Raw genomic sequence first — 20531 nt, 5'->3', positions numbered from 1 at the left:
CACAATTCTGACCGAAAAAGTAAAGTGCAGCAAACTTTATGCCTGATGGACGTCAAATCTTTTGTGCGCAGTTCAGCTGCAGACAATAGCAGAGCTTTCAATGGAAAATTTAAACAAATGGGATCATGACCCTGAAGCATTTCTTTGAAGAAGTCTAACAGGAGATGAAATACGGCTTTACCAGAATGATCCTGAACACAAAGCACAACGAAAGCAATTGCTACCAGGAGGTGGGAAGTGGTTCAACCGCAGCAAAAGCAGATTGTTTTTTTGGGATGCTCGAGACATTTAGCTTGCTGATTTTCTAGAGGGTGAAGTAAAAACTGCCACCTGCCACCTGCCTGTTATGAGAGTGTTTTGAGAAAGTTAGCCAAAGCTTTAGCAGAAAAATACCCATGAAAGCCTCCCCGGAGTGTCCTTCTCCATCATGACAACACTCCTGCTCACTCCTCTCATCAAACATGGGCAACTTTGCCTGTTTCAATGGGAAGTCATTAAGCATTCACCTCACCAGTCCTTAGTTGGTCCTTCTGACTTACTTTTGCTTCCTATTCTTAAAAATCTTTAAAGAATATCCATTTTTCTTTAGTTAATAATACAAATAAGACTGCATTAGCCTGGTTAAATTCTTAGGGCCCCCAGTTCTTTAAGGATGGATTAAATGGCTGGTATCCTTTAAAAAAAAAAAAAGCTATAGAAATGCCTTGAAATTGATGGAGTTTTTGTCGAGAAATAAAGTTTATATTGTTTACTTTTTATCTCTTAGTTTTTATTTTTTCATGAATTTTTTCATATTTCCTGATAGGTAGGAAAGTCATAGGAAGTAAGAGAAGTAAATCCTGATAGACAGTGGCTTAACATTTGTATTTCCTGATGATATAAAAGTAAATGAACTTACTAGATTTTTATTTGGTATAAAGCTGCAGAATCAGAAAGAATACATTAGGATCATAATCTTGTAAATTATTAAGAGACCTCATAAATATGATAAATATGAAGATACTTCAAAAATTTGGTGGAAAATGAACTTAAAAGGTAAGTTGATTTTGGTGCAAAAATTTGTTTAAACCCATAATATGCATTATATATGCAATAATATATTAATATATGCAATTTCCACATAATATGCAATTTCCACAAACTATCTGAAGACTCCCTGTAAAAGGAAAATGAAGTTTCCTATAAAGTCTTAATCATAAATTAGGAAGTAAAAATTCTATAGAAATAGGACAAAACTGCTGTCAGATATACAGACAAGACTGAGAGCATAATAGGCATAAAAACAGGGAAGCCATTATAACTCTTTCAAAATGCAGTTTCATTTAGATTATCCACATTTATATGTGTTGACTTAAGTGAATCTTGACTTTAAAACTCATCATTCGGGGCTGGTACTGTGGTGTAGCAGGTAAAGCTGCTGTCTGCAGCACCGGCATCCCATATGGACACCAGTTCAAGTCTCAGCTGCTCCACTTCCAATCCAGCTCTCTCTATGGCCTGGGAAAGCAACAGAAGATGGCCTAAGTCCTTGGGCCCCTGCACCAGTGTGGGAGACCTGGAAGAAGCTCCTGGATCCTGGCTTCAGATTGGCTCAGCTTCAGCCACTGCAGCCACTTGGGGAGTGAACCAGTGGATGGAAGACCTCTCGCTCTCTCTCTCTCTGCCTCTACTTCTCTCTCTGCATCTAACTCTCACTTTCTCACTTTCTTTTTTTTTTTTTTAAAGATTTTATTTATTTATTTGAGAGGGTAGAGTTACAGACAGTGAAGGGGAGAGACAGAGAGAAAGATCTTCCTTCCGTTGGTTCACTCCCCAAATGGCTGCAACGGCCAGAGCTGCGCCGATCTGAAGCCAGGAGCCAGGAGATTCTTCCGGGTCTCCCACGTGGGTGCAAAGGCCCAAGCACTTGGGCCATCTTTGCTGCTTTCCCAGGTCATAGCAGAAAGCTGGATTGGAAGAGAAGCAGCCGGGACTAGAGTCGGCGTCCACGTGGGATGCCAGTGCTGTAGATGGAGGATTAACCTACTACACCACGGCACCGGCCCCTCTCACTTTCAAATAAATAAATAAGTTTTTATTAAAAAAAAACTTTCTTGTACAACCAGTGCTTATCAATTACATTACAAAATAATGTATAAACAAGAATATTATTCTAGTGGTACCCAGTAACTCAGAACTCTGAATTTATATAATTACTCTTTGAAAAGTACTTTTATCTCACATAGATAAAATAAACTTAACCTGACAGAACATCCAAAAAGCAGCCTAAATTATAAACCAGATGCACAGCAAAAGTGCCCTTTTCTATACTTGTTTGGTTAATACTGTTTTCTTTTAATTCAAACAGCACAACTCAACTGACAAAGAGCTGAGGAATCTCAAACCACAGAGTCCTCTAATCTCACTGGCTTATCTGCACCTAATTGGATCATGCAGCCCTATCAATAAGAAAGCTACTTCTGATTTTATTTTTTTAAGATTTGTTTATTTATTTGAAAGGCAGAGTTACAGAAAGAGAGATCTTCCATCCACTGTTTCACTTTCCAAATGGCCTCAACGGCTGAAGCTGGGCCCATCCAAAACCAGGAGCCAGGAGCTTCTTTTGGGTCTTCCACATTGGTGCAGAGGCCCAAGCACCTGGGCCACCCTCTGCTGCCTTCCCAGGCACATTGGCAGAGAGCTGGATTGGAAGTAGAGCAGCTGGGCTTCAAACCAGTGCCCATATAGCCACAAGCACAGCTTCATCTAACTATGTCACAGTGCCGGCCCCTTCTTCTGATTTTAAAAGTAATACATGGGGCAGGCAGGTAAAGTTGCCACCTGCAGTGCTGACATCCCATATGGGTGCTAGTTCAAGTCCCGGCTGCTCCACTTCCAGTCCAGCTCTCTGCTATGGCCTGGGAAAGTCGTATAAGATGCACCCACATGAGAAGACCCAGAGGAAGCTCCTGGCTTCGGATCAGCACAGCTCCAGCCATTTCGGCCAACTGGGGAGTGAACCAGCAGATGGAAGAACTTTCTCTCTCTCTGCCTCTGCTTCTCTCTCTGTGTAACTCTGACTTTCAAATAAATATATGAATCTTTTTTTTTAAAAAAAAAAATACACATTTGCCTTTAAAATTTATAGATGGGGCCAGTGTTGTGCACAGTGGTGTAAGCTTGCGCTTAGAAGGCCAGAATCATTCAAGTGCCAGTTTGCTGATTCAAGTCCTGGTTGCTCCACTTCGGATCTGGCTCTCTGCAAATGCACCTGGGAAGGCAGCCAGTGATGGCCCAAACGTCTGGCCCCCTGCCACCCATGTGGGAGACCGGAATGGCATTCCTGACTTCTTTGGCCTTGCCTCGTCCTGGGTGCTCTGCCTTTTCAAATAAGCAAATCTTTAAAAAAAGATTATAGAAATCACCAGGAACTCTATCACCCCACAGATTATTAACATTTTTTTTTCATAGATTTTATTCATTTATTTGAAAGGCAGAGGCAGAGATAGAGAGGTCTTCCACCCGCTGGTTCACTCCCCAAAAGGTCGTAACGGCTGGAGCTGTGCCGATCCAAAGCCAGGAGCCAAGAGTTTCTTCCAAGTCTCCCATGTGGGTGCTGGGGCCCAAGGGCCTAGGCCATCTTCTACTGCTCTCCCAGGCCACAGCAGAGAGCTGGATCAGAAGTGGAGCAACAGGAACTAGAACTGGCGCCCATATGGGATGCCAGCACTGCAGGCAGTTGCTTTACCTACTATGCCACAGCACTGGCCCATTCTTAACATTTTAATTTTTTCATTTCTGTCCTTTTGTTTACTTAGAAAGACACTAAAAAATAGAGATCATATTAAATACTTGGTATGCTATCCTTTCAAAAGATACTTGTTCTATATTTTCCTGTGTTCTTATTCTTTCAAAACATTATTTTTAAGTGGGCCATGTGGCGCTAAAATACACAGGATATTTCTTCTTAATATACCCTATTCACTTCACTTGTAGGTTTAGATAACTTGAAATCTCCAGCTATTAGGTTCCAAAGTATTCCTTCCAGTATTTTAAACTTACTTCTTCCAAGTCCTGCAGTATCAGCACGAACTTCACTCACCCTTCTGGGAGTCAAAGGGGAACCAGTAATACAAATTTCATCAGCTCTTTCCAGATTCTGTGGTGGCATGACCTATAGAGAATTATTTACACAAAATGGCAATATCCAAAAAGCATTTTCATTAGCAATACAGTAACAATAACCTAAGGCAACAAAACAAAAAGGATTGTGGCTCATTAGTTACTCCACCTAAATAAAACCAGCTGCCTTTTTCATTTTCATACTAAAGCTAAAAAAAGAATTCTAGAAGTCCTAGAAAGATTCAAACCTGATGAACTTGATACTAAACACACATCAAGCTTCATTACAGATTGGAAGAGGTAGAGTATTAGTCACTCCAAGGAACAGAAACTTGATCAGGAAGTCAAGAAAGAACACTGAATTTTTATTCTGACACTGAAATCTTGGGGCAATCATAAATGATCTCTGACTCTTGTCTCATCTTTGCCACAGGAATACTATACTAAACCCAAAGGCCACCTCTCATGCTCTAAGAGGAAGACACAAAATTTAACTGCTCTCTGTTGAGAGGGGATTATGATTAGAATAAAGCACTGTGCTTTCATATAGAGAGATATTAAAATATTTTCACAAACCTCTTCACATGCAGGAACTCTGTTTTCATTGTCTCTAATTCTATCCCAGAGTGGGGAGTCTGATTTCCACGCCAAATGATCTAAGATTTGTTCTTCAATCTGATTAAGGTGTTTCACCACTTCTCTACAGAGGCCATCTTCTGCTCTAATGAATACTTCTATCACCTGAAATAAAGAAAAATGCCTTGGCCAATTCAATAATTATTATGATCTTAGAAAAAGTTTTTATTAAACATAAAAGGAAAATGGGAACATCTATTTAAATGTTTTTTTTAAACATTAGGCAAATAACCAAACATTAGAATAGCACTATTTTGAAACAGCTGTTCTTTTCACTCCTTGTGAAGATTAACTAATGTATTTGAATTATCTAAAATCTTTTATACAGTGACATAGTTACTTTTTTAATGAAAAATATGCTGTGTATATTAAGGTTGAGTATATACCTTACAATTTCATATTAAAAAATCTGTCTAAAAATTCAATGTATGACACTACAAAATTAGATTTGACTATGTGAGTTACAATAAATTCAATCTGTTGAGTATTAAGAAAAGAGCTGCAAAACAAAATCTATAACTGTGCCTATCTATAAAATATGAAAGAGGACTTTCAGTTTTGTTATACAAGATTAGCTAGTGACATGTGTTGCATTTTTGTTTGTTTTTTGTTCTTTTAAGATTTATTTATCTATTTGAAAGTCAGAGTTACACAGAGAGAAAAGGAGAGGCAGAGAGAGAGGTCTTCCATCTGCTGGTTCACTTCCCAGCTGGCCGCAACAGCCAGAGCTGTGCCAATCCAAAGCCAGGAGCCAGGAGCCTCCTCTGGGTATTCCCACGTGAGTGCAGGGGCCCAAGGAGTTGGGCCATCTTATACTGCTTTTTTCCCAGGCCATAGCAGAGATCTGAATTGGAACTGAAGCAGCGGCGACTCAAACCAGCGCCCATATGGGATACCGGCACTGCAGGTAGTGGCTTTACCTGCTACACCTCAGCGCCGGCCCCATGTGTTGTACTTGTTTAAGCCTTCTTGTTAGCTCATAAAAAATCCCAGTATTCTGAAATCCATTATCAAATAAAGGGAGAAATCAAATGCAGATTTTTATCCAAAATAGAGCTAAAATACTCCTGTATTTGTAAAATAATTTATATAGGCTTTAAGACTGTTAATTTCTTCTCTGTTCCACAAATGGAATAGAAATTATTAGAGGCCAGCGTTGTGGTGTAGCATAAAACCACTACCTGCAATGCTGGCAGCCCATATGAGTGCCAGTTCGTGTCTAGCCACTCCACTTCAGATACAACTCTCAGCTATATGCCTTGGAAAAGCAGTGGAAGATGGTCCAAGTGCTTGGGCCTCTGCTACCCATATGGAAGACCTGGAAGAAGCTCCTGGCTCCTGGCTTTGGACTGGCTCAGCCCTGGCCATTGTGGCCATCAAGGGAGTAGATGGATGATTTTCCATCCAGTGAATGGAAGATTTTCTCCCTCTTTCTCCCTCCTTCTCACTCTGTCTCTGTAGCTCTGACTTGATTCAAATAAATAAACAAGTCTTAAAAAGAAATTATTAAATAATTAAAAGTAGAATAAATATTCATAAACTAGATAATTAACAACAGCAAGTTGGTCTCAACTACAATTTCCTTAACAATATTGTATCTTTTAAAATATATTTTTACTGGGGCCGGTGCTGCGGTATAGTAGGTTAAGCCTCTGCCTGAGGCACAGCATCCCCATATGAACGCTGGTTCATGTCTTCTGGCTGCTCCTCTTCAGATTCAGCTCTCTGCTTATGGATTGGGAGAGCAGTGAAAGATGGCCCATGTGTCTGGGACTCTGCTACTCACATGGGAGACCCAGAGGAAGCTCCTGCCTCCTGGCTTCAGATTGGCTTAGCTCCAGCCATTGTAGCAATTTGCGGAGTGAACCAGAGGATGGAAGACCTCTCTCTCAGTCTCTCCCCATCTCTGTCACTCTACCTCTCAAATAAATAAAATCTTAAATATACATATACATATACATATATATATATTATCTATAATTGACACACACAAACTGTACCTATTTATGGGGTATGGTGTGATATTTCAATAAATGTGTACAATGTGGAGTGATCAGAGGATCACTGCTATATCTATCCTCTCAAACATTTATTACTGCTTTGTGTTGGGAATGTTCAAAATCCTCTCTTAAGCTTATTTTGAAATACTCTGTTAATTGTCAACCAGTTATCCTGCTGTGCTATAAAACATTAGAAATTTCTACTACCCAACTGTCCCCCTATAAGTTTCATATTTTTTAAATACCTTATAAAAATGATAAAGTGGCACATCAAATATTTCAGTAATAAATGGAAAATTCCCAGGAGGCTTATAAGAAAAAGTGACGACCTCAAGGCAGCAGGCCAAGAGTGATCTGTGGAATGCATCTTGTTCCAGAATACCCTACAAAACAAAGTTATTAACATTTAGAAATATCAGACCACTCCAAACATACATTTCATATCTAGCCAAGTTACACAGATGCCAAAATCTTATAATTTGAGTTAGTGAAAAGTATGTGCTTATTTCCTTACAAAATTTTTCTTAACTTTGTAATAATATGCCTATTTTAAGCAAAAAATATAAATTAAAGGAATATACAAGAACTTTGAAAAATCTTATATATTATGAAATACTCATGTATCTAAAAGAGATTACATCCCAAACCAAAACACACACACACACACACACACACACCCCTGCTTAGGCTTAGATGATGTGGAAAGATGTTACAAAATCGTATTTACAGTAAGAGGCACTGTCATAAAGACAGCTGGAAGGCAGACAGGTGGGCAGGTGACTAGCCATGTGACCATGTACCAAAAATCAGTATGTTTATCACAGGGTGACATAGTCACAGATAATTTTTATTTTCTTTTTGCTCATTCATTTTCCATTACATAAAAACAGTTATCATTTTTTAATTTAAAAAGTTACCAGTCACCAAAAGTAAAAACAACAAAAGAAAACAGAGATGAAATTGAACTTCATTAAAATTAAAAACAGGGGCTGGTGCTGTGGCGTAGCAGGTAAAGCTGACGCCTGCAGTGCTGGCAATTCATATGGGTGCCCATTTGAGTCCCAGTTGCTTCACTTTTTTTTTTTTTTTTTAATTTATTTATTTGAAAGTCAGAGTTACACACAGAAAGAAGAAAAGGCAGAGAGAGAGAGGTCTTCCATCTGCTGAGTTCTCTCTGCCTCTGCCTCTCAAATAAATAAATATATTTTAAAAAGATTAAAAACATTCTGGCATGAAAGTCAACTACTAACAGAGTGAAAACTCACAGAATGAGGAAAAAATATTTGCAAATCATGTATCTGATAAGGATTACTAACAAAAATATACAAAAAACTCCTACAGTTTGACAATAAAAAAAGCATATCAACCAATTCAAAAATGGACAAAAGACTGAAGTAGACAATTCTCCAAAGAAGATATACAAAGGGCCCACAAGCACATGAAAAAATATTTACCATCACTAGTCATTAGGGAAATGCAAATCAAAAGTGCCATGAACTACCACTTCACACCAATTAGGATAGATGTTACTAGGAAAGTGGAAAATAACATTTGAGGATGCAGAGAAACAAATTCTTTACACACTGATGGCATGAATGTAAAATGATCTGCATGGAAAACATATAGCAGGTTCTCAAAAAGTTAAACATAAAATTACTATGTGACCCAGCAGGGGCCAGCGCTGTGGCAAAGCAGGTAAAGCTGCTGCCTACAGCACTGGCATCCCAGATGGCCACTGGTTCGAGAAACAGCTGCTCCACTTCTGATCCGGCTCCCTGCTAATGTGCTTGGGAAGAAGCAGAAGATGGCCCAAGTGCTTGGGCCCCTGCAGCTACGTGGGAGACTCAGAAGAAGCTCCTGGTTCTGGGCTTTGAATTGATCCAGCTCTGGCCACTGTGGCCATCTGGGGAATGAACCAGCAAATGGAAGACCTCTGTCTCTCCTTTTCCCTCTCTCTCTAACTCATCTTTCAAATAAATAAGTACATCTTTAAAAAAAAAAAAAAAAAAGACCCAACAATTCCATTTCTACAGATAAAGAACCCAGAAAAACTAAAAGCAAGGACTCAAACACAAACTTATACACCAATGTTCATAGCAGCTTTACAGTAGCCAAAACATAGAAACATTCCAAATGTATATCAGCATATGAGTGAACAAACAAAATGTGGTTTATATATGGATGATTACTCAGCATTAAAATGGAAAGAAATTCCGATTCTCAACATGCATGTTACACTAAGTGAAATCAGCCAGATACAAAAGGATAAAACCGCATAGTGCACTTACATGAGACATATAACAATGATGAATTTACAAAATAATAATGAGAAAAAAGTAGAAACAGATTACTGGGGGCTAAAGGTAAAAGCTTTTTTTTTTTTTTTAATTTTTGTGCATGGGGCAGGAAAGAAGCTGTTTTAGTGCTTATCAATACTCCATTATCTTACTCACAGATAAATCCATGTCTCCCAGTCTTTTTTGTTCTTGTTCAATAACAGATTCTAATACTTTATAGTAAAGCATTTCTGCAAAACGAAAATGTTTGCTGGCCGTTTCTGTAAAAATAACCAAAGCCATAAAAATCACATACAAAGAAACACTGCAGAAGCGAACACCCATCCTTCCCTCTCCACCTAAAAAATTAAATTTAAAAATCAACCTGCACTTCAGATATCTACATCTACACTTCATATAACTGCTGTTCCAGTTATCCCTACGATTCTTCACGGTAACATTTTCATTGTTCTAAATTATAAAATAGAAATTGTATATAAACTGTAATAGCATTCCACTAAGAGTCAAACCCTATTTCTCAATATATTTGAACAAAACAGCCCTACGTATGTAATTGGTACTGTGTTTCAAAAACACAGTCAGCCCTCTGCACACACAGATTCAACCAACTATAGACTGAAAATTTTTTACTGCTGATATGTACTACACAGTTAGGCTGAAAGTGTTGAGTCTATCCTGAACAAGCACAAATTTTTTCTTGTCAAATTCCCTAAACCATGCAGTATAACAGCTATTTACAAAGCACTTACACAGTATTAAGTGTTACAGGTAATCTACAGATGATTTAAGGAACACAGGGGGATGTGCCTAGCTTATGTGCAAATATTATGCCATTTCATATAATGGGTTTAGGCATCTGTGGATTCTGGTATCCTGGGGACAGTGACAGAATCCTAGAACCAATCTCCTGTGTATACCACAGGACAACTGTACTTGATTCCAATTCTCGCATGAGAAAACTCCCAGGCCAGGTTTGGGCACATAAACAGCTCTATCTTCTGTGCTTGTTCTGAATATATTGAATATCTACAACACTTCTACATAATTTGCAGTTTACACATGCAAACTAAATAATGTAAAATAAAAAAGTATCAGAAGTCCAAAGTAATAAAGATAGGAAGTATGAAATTTCTGAGAAATCACACAAATCATTTGACAAAAATAAAAATTGAACAGCCACATTCCACCCTCAAGCTACAGTCACAAATACTTTCCTCATATTTCTGACTCAGTTGCTAAGAAAGGACTCCATGCAAAACATCAGAGATGAGAAAAGGGGATGGGTGCTTGTCACAGCAGTTAAGTGACTGTTTGGGAAGGCCATATCCCATCCGGGAGTGCCTGGTTCAGGTCCCAGCCACTTCGTTTCTGATCCAGCTTCCTGTTAACTCTCACCCTGTGAGGCAATGGATGATGGTTCAACTACTTGAGTCTCTGCCACCCATGTGGAAGACCTGTATTGAGTTCGGGCTCCTGGTTTCTTCCTGTCCCAGCCCCGGCTGTTGCAGACATTTGGGGACTGAACTAGCAGATGGACAATCCCTCTCTCTCTTTCCTTGTCTCTTCCTCTCTTTCTGCCTTTCAAAGAAAATGAAAATTAAAAAAAAATTTTAAAGATGAGAGAAGTATACAAGAGTGTGTCAAAAAATGGAAAAGTAAAAAAAAGCTCACTTTAAAAAGTGAAATACAGAGAGAGAGAGAGAGAGACAGATAAGCACAGAAAATGATCTTCTACCCACTGGTTCACCCCCTAAATGCCTGCAATAGTTGGGGCTGGGCCAGGCCAGGGGAAAGGAACTCAATCCAAGTCTCCCACATGGGTGGCAGGGACTCACCCTCTTCAGCTATCATTGTAGTATCCCAGGGTACACATCAGCAAGAAATTGGAATCGAAAGCAGAAATGGAATCCAAGTATCCTAAGCAGCATCTTAACTAATTAATACATTATATTAATTAATATAATAATTAATACCCACCCCAGTTTATTTTGATGCAAAAGAATTTGAAATCCATGAATAGGTTTGTTTAATAACATACATTTTAATGAACTTTTTGAAGATCCCTCATAGGTAATTTTAAACACCTTACCTTTAGCACAATTATTAAAGTCCTCATCTGGCTGGGAATGCTGAGAATACATTTCATACATTTCTTTCAACCTGTTAGCAATAGCCTGGGTTGGATCTCTGGAACATGTCCTAAAGAGTCATAAGAAATTATATAATTTAAAGATCTTACCAAGTCACAAACAGATAAAAGTTCACAACTCTGTAGTTTAACTAACATAAAAATAAAAAGTATTTTGAACAAAAACTATATTTGTGTACTTCACAAATAAATACAGGAAATGTCATATATCTTGTGAAAGGTAGTGATACTATTGTTTTGAGTGAAAATACACATCTTTTGTGCAACTGCATTTTTTACTGCAGTAACTTTTTTTTTTTTAAGATTTATTTTATTTATTTGAAAGACAGAGTTACAGAGAGAGGTAGAGACAGAGAGAGAGAGGTCTTCCATCTGCTGGTTTACTCCCCAGATGGCCGCAACGGCCAGAGCTGAGCCAGTCCGAAGCCAGGAGCCAGGAGCTTCTTCCAGGTCTCCCACGTGGGTGCAGGGGCCCAAAGACTTGGGCCATCCTCTACTGCTATCCCAGGCCATAGCAGAGATCTGGATTGGAAGAGGAGCAGCCGGGACTAGAACCGGCACCCACATGGGATGCTGGTGCTTCACTGCGCCACAGCGCTGGCCCCTTACGGCAGTAACTTTAACAATACTGGCCAGGGCCATTTGACGTCTGTGACTGGCTCCCTCCCACCTGTTTTACCCATCCCCATTCACTGATGACAACCAAAATGGTCTTTAACTGCTTCCCTAGACAGCAGTAGTCCCATTAAGAACTCATGCCAGGGTAGTGAGGAGGTGAAGATATTTCGTATAATAGTAAAAACATGACTTGGGCGGGCCGACACTGTGTCATAGTGCGTAAAGCTGCCACCTGCAGTGCCAGCATCCCATACAGGTGCCAGTTCAAATCCTGGCTGCTCCACTTCCAATCCCACTCTCTGCTATGGCCTGGGAAAGCAGTAGAAGATGGCCCGAGCCCTTGGCCCCTGCATCCACATTGGAGATCTAAAGGAAGTTCCTCACTCCTGGCTTCAGTTTGGCCCAGCTCTGGCCATTTGGGGAGTGAACCAGAGGATGGAAGACCTCTCTCTCTGTCTCTGCCTCTCTGTCAATCTGACTTTCAAATAAATAAATAAACCTTAAAAAAAAAATGACTTGGGGACTGGCGCTATGACATACAAGGTTAAGCCTCCACCTGCAGTGCCAGCATCCCATGTGAGTGCCAGTTTGAATCCCAGATGCTCCAGTTTTAATCCAGCTCCCTGTTAATGCGCATGGGAAAGCAGCAGCAGATGTACCAAGTACTACTTGGGCCCCTATACCCACATGGGAAACTCAGATGAAGTTCCTGGCTCCTGGCCTTGGATGGGCCCAGTCCCAGCCATTGTAGCCATTTAGGGAGTGAGCCAGAGGATGAAAAATCTATCTCTCTCTCTTTCTCTTTGTATCTCTGCTTTTCAAATAAATAAATACATCTTTAAAAAAAGAAAACATAACTTGGGATACCCACAATCCATAAAGGAGTGTTTGGGTTGCAGCCTCAACTTCACTTCTGATTCCAGCTTCCTGCAAGTGCACACCCTGGGAGGCAGCACATGATGGCTCTAGTACTTGGGTTCCTGCCATCCAGTGAGACCTAGATTGAGCTCTCATGGCCTGGCTGCAGCTGAGTCCCAGCTAGTGCAGGCATTCTGAGTGAAGCAGTGGGTGGAAGATCTTTGTCTATCACTATCTCTCTTTCCCCTGCTCTAGCTCTCTGCCTTATAAATAAAATAAATAAATAAACTGAAAGGTTCACTTAGTGGTTGACATTAACATGCCCATGTCCCGTATTAGAGTGCCTGGGTTTGATACCCAGCTCCACTTCTAACTCTACTCCTGACTCCAGTTTCCTGCTACAGCAGCAGTGATGGCTCAAGTAATTGGGCTCCTGCCATCCACATGGGAAAGCTGCATTGATTTCCTGGCTCCCAGCTGCAGCCACTTTGTGTGTGAACCAGTGGATTGCAGCGTCCATGCACACACATTCACATGCTCACTCTGTCTCTTCACCTCTGAAATGAAGAAAAAAAAAAAAAAAGAATTCCTGGAAGCAAATAAATGATGGAGTATTTATTCTATGTCAAAGACTCATATAAACTATTACTAGAATTCTACATTTTTCTCCCTAAAATAAGTTTATTTCACTAATTTTTATTAGAAAGCAATATATATTTCAATGCAGAAGCATCTTATGAAATAAAAATTATCACCATGTGGGCTTTTTTAACTGTGCTTTTATCTTGATCATAAATATATATTCACTGCAAAAATATAGTATGTTTAAAAAATAAAAATCAGTGATAATCCTGCTAGAGATGATTACTGAATAACATATACAGGCAGAATTTTTATTTATCAATGTAACTTTTTACAAAACTGGACCCTTTGGATTTACCAAGCATCTATTGGTAATATTTAACCACATTATTGGAACTTAATGATACAAGAACATCTTATGGTTAGAGAATGTAGAGAGATCTAAAAGGTATAGATTAAAATATATTTATAAAATGTTTCTAATTTCAAGGCAAACAACTTGACTTAGGGAGAGACCATATACAGACACATAGAGAGCATGACTTAGGGAGAGACCATATATAGACACAACTTACTGAATATAAATCACAACTGAACTTAAGAATAAAGGGAGGGGCGGTGCTGTGGTGTAGCAGATAAAGCTACTGCTGTGGCACCAGCCTCCCATATGGGCACCCATTCGCATCCCAGCTGCTCTACTTCCAATCCACCTTCCTGCTAATGTGCCTGGGAAGGTGCCATAAAATGGCCCAAGTCCTTGGGCCCCTGGCCCCACGTGGGAGATCTAGAAGATGCTCCTGGCTCCTGGCTTTGGACAAGCCCAGCTCCAGTCATTGCAGGCATTTGAGGGAATGAACAGGGGATAGAAGATCTTTCTCTCTCTGTCATTTCTTCTCTCTCTCTCTCATTAATTCTGCCTTTCAAATAAATTTTAAAAATCTTAAAAAAAAAAAAAAAGAATAAAGGGAAAATTATTCAACCTTGATGTTTAAAGAGCATAGCTATGGGGCTGGCACTGTGGCTCACTAGGCTAATCCTCCACCTGCACCCCGGCATCCCATATGGGCGCCGGGTTCTAGTCCCGGTTGGGGCAGCGGGTTCTAGTCCCGGTTGCTCCTCTTCCAGTCCAGCTCTCTGCTGTGGCCCAGGAGGGCAGTGGAGGATGGCCCAAGTGCTTGGGCCCCTGCACCCGCATGGGAGACCAGGAAGAAGCACCTGGCTCTTAGCTTTGGATTGGCGCAGCACCAGTCGTAGCGACCATTTGGGGAGTGAACCAATGAAAGGAAGACCTTTCTCTCTGTCTCTCTCTCTCTCTCACTGTCTATAACTCTACCTGTAAAATAAAAAAATAAAAAAAAATAAAAAAAAATAAAAAGAAAAGAAAGAGCATAGCTATGAAAGGGAATTCATGTATGTATACAGAGTCTTCTTAATTCCATATACCAGAAACAAAACGGCTTCTAGGGTGTATAGGTGTATATTACCAAATCATAAAGTTTTAGGACCAGGGCTAGCACCGTGGTGTAGCAGCCGCCACCTGCAGTGCTGGCGTCCCATATGGGTGACTGTTCAAGACCCGGCTGTTCCATTTTGGATGATCCAACTCTCTGCTAATGGCCTAGGAAAGCAGTAGAAGATGGCCCAAGTACTTGGGCCCCTGCACCCACATGAGAAACCTGGAAGAGGCTCCTGGCATCAGATCATCTCAGCTCTGGCCGTGGCGGCCATTTGGGGAGTAAACCAGCAGATGGAAGATCTTTTTCTCTCTGTCTCTGCCTCTCTGTAACTCTGCCTTTCAATTAAATCAATAAATCTTTAAAAACAACACCAAAAAGTTTTAGGACCAAGGAAGGACCTTGTAGACAATTTTTTCAAATAAACTTGCTATGAGATAGATTCAGGCTACTATGTTTTTCACTAAGGCTCACTGATTTTCCTACCAGTCTTAGGCAGATCAAAGGAACGAAAGTCAATTAAGCTTGTTTGCAGACTAAGAATATTTTACAGAGCTTAGCAAAGTTACAGTAGTTTCTGTCTTGCTTCATGAACACACGGAACTCTGTCAACCTCATATCTCTGATCCACCCTTCAGAACTTTGCTCAATCCTCTTGGTGAAGTCCACTGATAACTCCCATCCACCGACACCTCCCATTCCCACCCCTGCCTCTCTGAAATCTCAGGACAGAACATCTGGGAAGAAGACATTTTGGTGCTTTGTTCTATTTGTCCAGTGTTGTTAGTTACTGACCCTTCTACTACATTATAGAATTCCGAAGAAAGATGATCTTCATCTATACAGCTAATATTGTTATGCCTTCTACTGATAAACAACAGGATTGGGCATGCAACAGACATAAAAGTAGTGGGTGAATTAAGGTATGCTAACAGTGAAAAATGAAATAGAACTTGGGAAAATAGTAAACAATCAAGTCTTGGAAGGCTTACAGGGCTCAAACTTACCTCAGAATCTGTTCCAGTTTCTCACTTGGTGCATTCTTGAGGCCTGTCAGCATCGTATGCAGACGACTCAAGCTGTGTGTTGCTGTAGAAACTGGGGTCACACAAGGACTGTTCTCCTTAATGTATCTCACACCAGTAAGTGGTGTGGAGATTCTAAGTGCTTTGGACTAAAGGAGAAAAATTAAGAATTAAAAAAAAAGGACATTATTTTCAGTCAGAAAGACCTAAAGAGTTCACAAACTGGAATTCAAGTCAATCAGACTTTATCTTTACAATGCCATTTAATTTTAGCAACTCAAACAACACCATTCCTAGAATTTAAACATAACACCACTAAGAGCCACCATCATCCATCCATATAAAGATGAATGAGAAAACAATTTGTATTTTAGCAAACTAAAAGTCAGTCTCTCAAAAATTAAATCTTGAGGCCAATGCTGTGGTGCAGCAGGTTAAAGCCCCTGCCTGCAATGCTGGCATCCCATATGGGAGCTGGTTCAAGTCCCTGATGCTCCACTTCCCATCCAGCAACCTGCTAATGCACCTGGGAAAGCAGAAGACGGCCCAAATCCTTGGGCCCCTGCACTCACGGGGAGACTGGGAGGAAGCTCCTGGCTCCTAGCTATGATCTGGCCTAGCCCCAGCCATCATGGCCATTTGGGGAGTGAACCAGTGGATGGGACCTCTTTCTCTCTCTCTCTGCCTCTCCCTCTCTATAACTCTTTCAAATACAAAATAAATAAATCTTTAAAAAAAATTTGCTCCAGAGAGAAGGATTAAAACATTCCCCAAAAAGACAGCCAGATGCAGAGCAGTCTTCATCAGTCTTCCTATCTCTTCTCTACCTTTAGTTACTAGAATATATAAAAAAAGTTAAAATCAACATTCTTGAGTATAAAAATTAAAAAGATATGAATGACTTAGTATCCAAGAATTTAACCATTAGTACATCTGCTAATAAAATATCTTCCTTCATTTTCCAAATAAACCCTAAAAGGTTAAGAACTTAATAGTGTCTTTTAGTATTCAAGATAAACCACTTTTCCTATGTATTAAGTGAACATATCCTAGAGAGTTTTAAAAACATCTTGCAAAATTTTCACCCTAAATTTTCACCTGGCAATAGAACAAATTATTCAAGTTTCACAAGGTACAGAAAAACACAGAAATTCAACATATAGAAATAAATCTACATACTCTCTCCATGTCTTCAACAGCAGTAGCGCTAAGACCATCACTTTGTTTCAAAGAAATTCACTATATAATGTTTTAAGTCAATAAAATGATCTGGGTAGATGAGCTATATTCAGAAGGCTGCTCTCAGTGTGTCAAGGTCTCTTGCAGCCTGCTTCTTCACTGTTTATAAACCAATGTGCTCTTGGACAAACAGGAGAATCAGTAGCACCTAGCAGCATATAACCACATCCTCTACAGGTAGTAGTGGTTTCACAAAGGACACCAGGTGTGACAACCACAAACAGCTTCCTGCCCAGACTCCTCAAGGGCAGCATGCGGTTTCTCGTCAGCACTGTTCAAACGCTTAAAGCTTCCCGTGCATCCTCACCAAGAGGTCTCTTGCCTTAACTCAAGTATAAATATGAAATTGACATTTTTTTTTAATTAGGAATTCCTTCTGCAAGTGAAGACATAAAATTTGGAATGTCTCAGAGCTCTGTCCTTAGACTTCTTTTTTATTCCCTATCAACGTGTACTGCTAGGTCATCTTTCCTCATTCTGTAGCTTTAAAAGCCATCCGTATCCTACAACACCTCTGCTATGAACTCCAGTTTTGAATTTCGAAACTGCCAACTCAACGTCTCCACTAGGAGGCCTAAAAGACATCTTGCACTTAACATGTTAATAACTAACTCTTGATTTGACCCCCAGACTTGCTGTTGCCTTTCAATGTCAATAGTAAATAATATACTTGGAATGTCTACTATACGACAAGCACTACATACAATACTAGTCACAGAAGTCATTAAAAGTTTAAATTCTAATGCAGGGAGACAGACACTAATTCTTTTTACCTACTCGCTTACTCTTAAACAGTGACAAATGCTAAGAGGAACACGAAGTACAAAGTAAAGGGGAAAGGACATCCTGAGGGTTGAGGAGGAAGTTGGTGGTTACTGGTTTATGTAGCAGTCAGGTTATCTGAGACCAGCATGCAGGGAGGAAGTTAAGAGTATGCCACACGAGTGTCTTGGAGAAACATAATCTAGGCAGAGGAAACAGCAGGGCAAAGATTTTGAGGTTGCAGTGTGCTCAGCATAACTGAAGACTGGAAGGAAGCTAATATGGCGGGCACAGAATGGGCGAGGAGGAAAGCAGTAGGAGATGCATTTAGAGAGGCAGGAGATCACTTAAGACCTTCCAGGCATCTGTAAGGATTTTAGCTTTTACAGTCCCCCCAGAGTGATGACGCTTTTCTCTTTCTCTCATACCCTGGACCCAACACATCTGTAAATCTTGCATTACCTCCAAAATACCACCCAAATACAACCGCTTCTCTGAATCAAGCCATCAGGAACTATCACCAGAATCACTGCAATAATCTCTTACCTCCCTACTTCCATCCTCACGCTACTTCCCCTGAAGACCTGTAAAAAATGTCCATCAGATCACTGTGGGGTCACTCTCCTCAATAAGCCCTCGATGACTTTCATCTAATCACAGAACAGCAAAAGCCCAGCCCTCCTACTCCCTCTTCTCCTCATATCCTGCCACTCTTCCTCACTCCTTCCATGTTCTCACTGTCCCTGGAATCACATTCCTACATTATGGCTTTGCACTTGTTATTCTCTTGACTGCAGATACGTTTCCCCAGTCACCTACATGGCTTGCTTCCTCACTTCAGGTCTCTGTGACTATTACCTTCTGAGAGACACCTCTCCCAATCACCTTGTCTCTAACAGCCCAAGGTCCACTCACTTGCTCTCCCCTCCCCCAAATACTCTGTATTGCTACTCTATTTTTCCCAAATATCATCATCTGACATACTTTATTACTTTTTTTGGTTATCTATTTTCTATCTACCCACACTGGTCCATAAGCTCTTTAGAACAGGGTATTAGTGGCTGTTTGGTTCAGTGCTGTATCTCCAGTGTCCAGGACACAATCTGGCATTTTAAACACCTGTAAAATATTTGCTGAATGAATAAGTAGACCAGTCTCAAGACTGAAGCAGCTCACCTACAGGTGAGTTGCTCCTTGGATTATTTATACTGCCTCCAGAGGCACTTTTCAAAAGCACCGTATTTTATGTGAACACCATGTAACAGAAGGGAAATTCCTAAGTGTCTACTTGAAATAACATCACATGATCCTGTAACTCAGTTTAAAAGAATTTTTTTTTTTTTTTTTTTGGACAGGCAGAGTTAGACAGTGAGAGAGACAGAGAGAGAGACAAAGGTCTTCCTTTTTCCGTTGGTTCACCCCCCAAGTGGCCACCACGGCCGGCGCATTGCACCGATCCGAAGCCAGGAGCCAGGTGCTTCCTCCTGGTCTCCCATGCAGGTGCAGGGCCCAAGGACCTGGGCCATCCTCCACTGCACTCCTGGGCCACAGCAGAGAGCTGGACTGGAAGAGGAGCAACCGGGACAGAATCTGGCACCCCGACTGGAACTAGAACCCGGGGTGCGGGCACCACAGGCAGAGGATTAGCCTAGTGAGCCGCGGCGCCAGCCAAAAGAATTTTCTTAAAGACTGTGGATTCTGTTTCTCTAGTCCCTTAACTGAAGGCCCTAATCCAGACCCGTTAACATTTGCTAAATGCCTACTGTGTCCATTATGTATAAGGTTGCATATTGTTGGTCTAGCTTTTCAAGAACAATTATCAACGTGATACATTTATTTAAATTTATATAAGTTCTCTTTTTCTCAGACCTAATTAAAATCTTTGAAAGTTGATGTTAATAAAAAGTAAATCCATAAACATAAGGATACTTTTTCAATTAAGAGAAATATGATAGGAATTTCCTTTTTCATACTGGAAGCAAGCAAAACACACATCAGGAAGCACCAAACAAAACACAACGCCCAGCTTACTGCTCCCGTACTATGCTTCTGGCATGGCTCAGCTCACCTTGTCAAAATGTTGCTGTAATATGTTTTTCATCTGCACCCTTTCAGCAGTCTCTGTTCCTGAACCAGTGTTCAGACACCTCGAGAGAGTTCCAATTTCCTCCTCAGCATCCTCTCCAAGAAATACACGTTCATCTAAATTCCCAACAGATAGAACATACTCCTCATAGGCTTTATTGATGGCTTTACTGGAAGAAAAAAAATGGGGAAAAAAGTACTCTTTCACAGAACTATCCTTTCATTTGATGTTCTAGGCTATTTAAATATTTTTCTTTTCCTTTGCAACTAAAAGTTCTAGTAATATTTTTAAAACTTAAATTTTAGTGGGATCACTGCTAATGATAAAAACTGAGGAGTAAAAAAGTAAGCTTGCTGCACTATACTCATGCATCACACGGTAAGGATATTTTGCTGATGTTGTTTCAGGGCAGGTATTTGCCTGATAGGGCAACTTCTGGTAAGAAGCTCAACTATCCCAGCTGTTCTAGGGACCTCCAAGACCTAAGTCTTCCTACATCACCATTTTTCACCTGTAAAGATTCAAAAGAATTTCTTTATTCAAAAATTTATTTATTTATTTACTTACTTGACAGGCAGAGTTAGACAGTGAGAGAGAGAGAGAGAGACAGAGAAAGGTCTTCCTTCTGTTGGTTCACCCCCCAAATGGCTGCTATGGCTGGCGTGCTGCGCCGATCCAAAGCCAGGAGCCAGGTGCTTCCTCCTAGTCTCCCATGCGGGTGCAG

At 40.4% G+C, this 20531-nt stretch overlaps 1 protein-coding gene across 1 annotated transcript in view; it reads right to left on the bottom strand.

Moving 5' to 3' along the window:
- The window catches only part of RBL2 (RB transcriptional corepressor like 2), a 57305-nt gene that overhangs the window by 17677 nt on the left and 19097 nt on the right, over positions 1-20531 (bottom strand). The window contains exons 8-14 of the mRNA XM_062177520.1: positions 19790-19976; positions 15703-15869; positions 11124-11233; positions 9191-9294; positions 6983-7120; positions 4678-4842; positions 4042-4153 (exon numbers count right to left, since the gene is read on the bottom strand). Coding sequence (XP_062033504.1) covers positions 4042-4153; positions 4678-4842; positions 6983-7120; positions 9191-9294; positions 11124-11233; positions 15703-15869; positions 19790-19976 — 983 coding nt within the window. The remainder of the gene's footprint in view (positions 1-4041; positions 4154-4677; positions 4843-6982; positions 7121-9190; positions 9295-11123; positions 11234-15702; positions 15870-19789; positions 19977-20531) is intronic.

The sequence above is a fragment of the Lepus europaeus genome, chromosome 19 (genome assembly GCF_033115175.1).
Source record: "Lepus europaeus isolate LE1 chromosome 19, mLepTim1.pri, whole genome shotgun sequence".
Classification (NCBI taxonomy): domain Eukaryota; kingdom Metazoa; phylum Chordata; class Mammalia; order Lagomorpha; family Leporidae; genus Lepus; species Lepus europaeus.
Note: the sequence above shows the minus strand (reverse complement) of the source record. Positions and strands in the feature narration are given on the sequence as shown.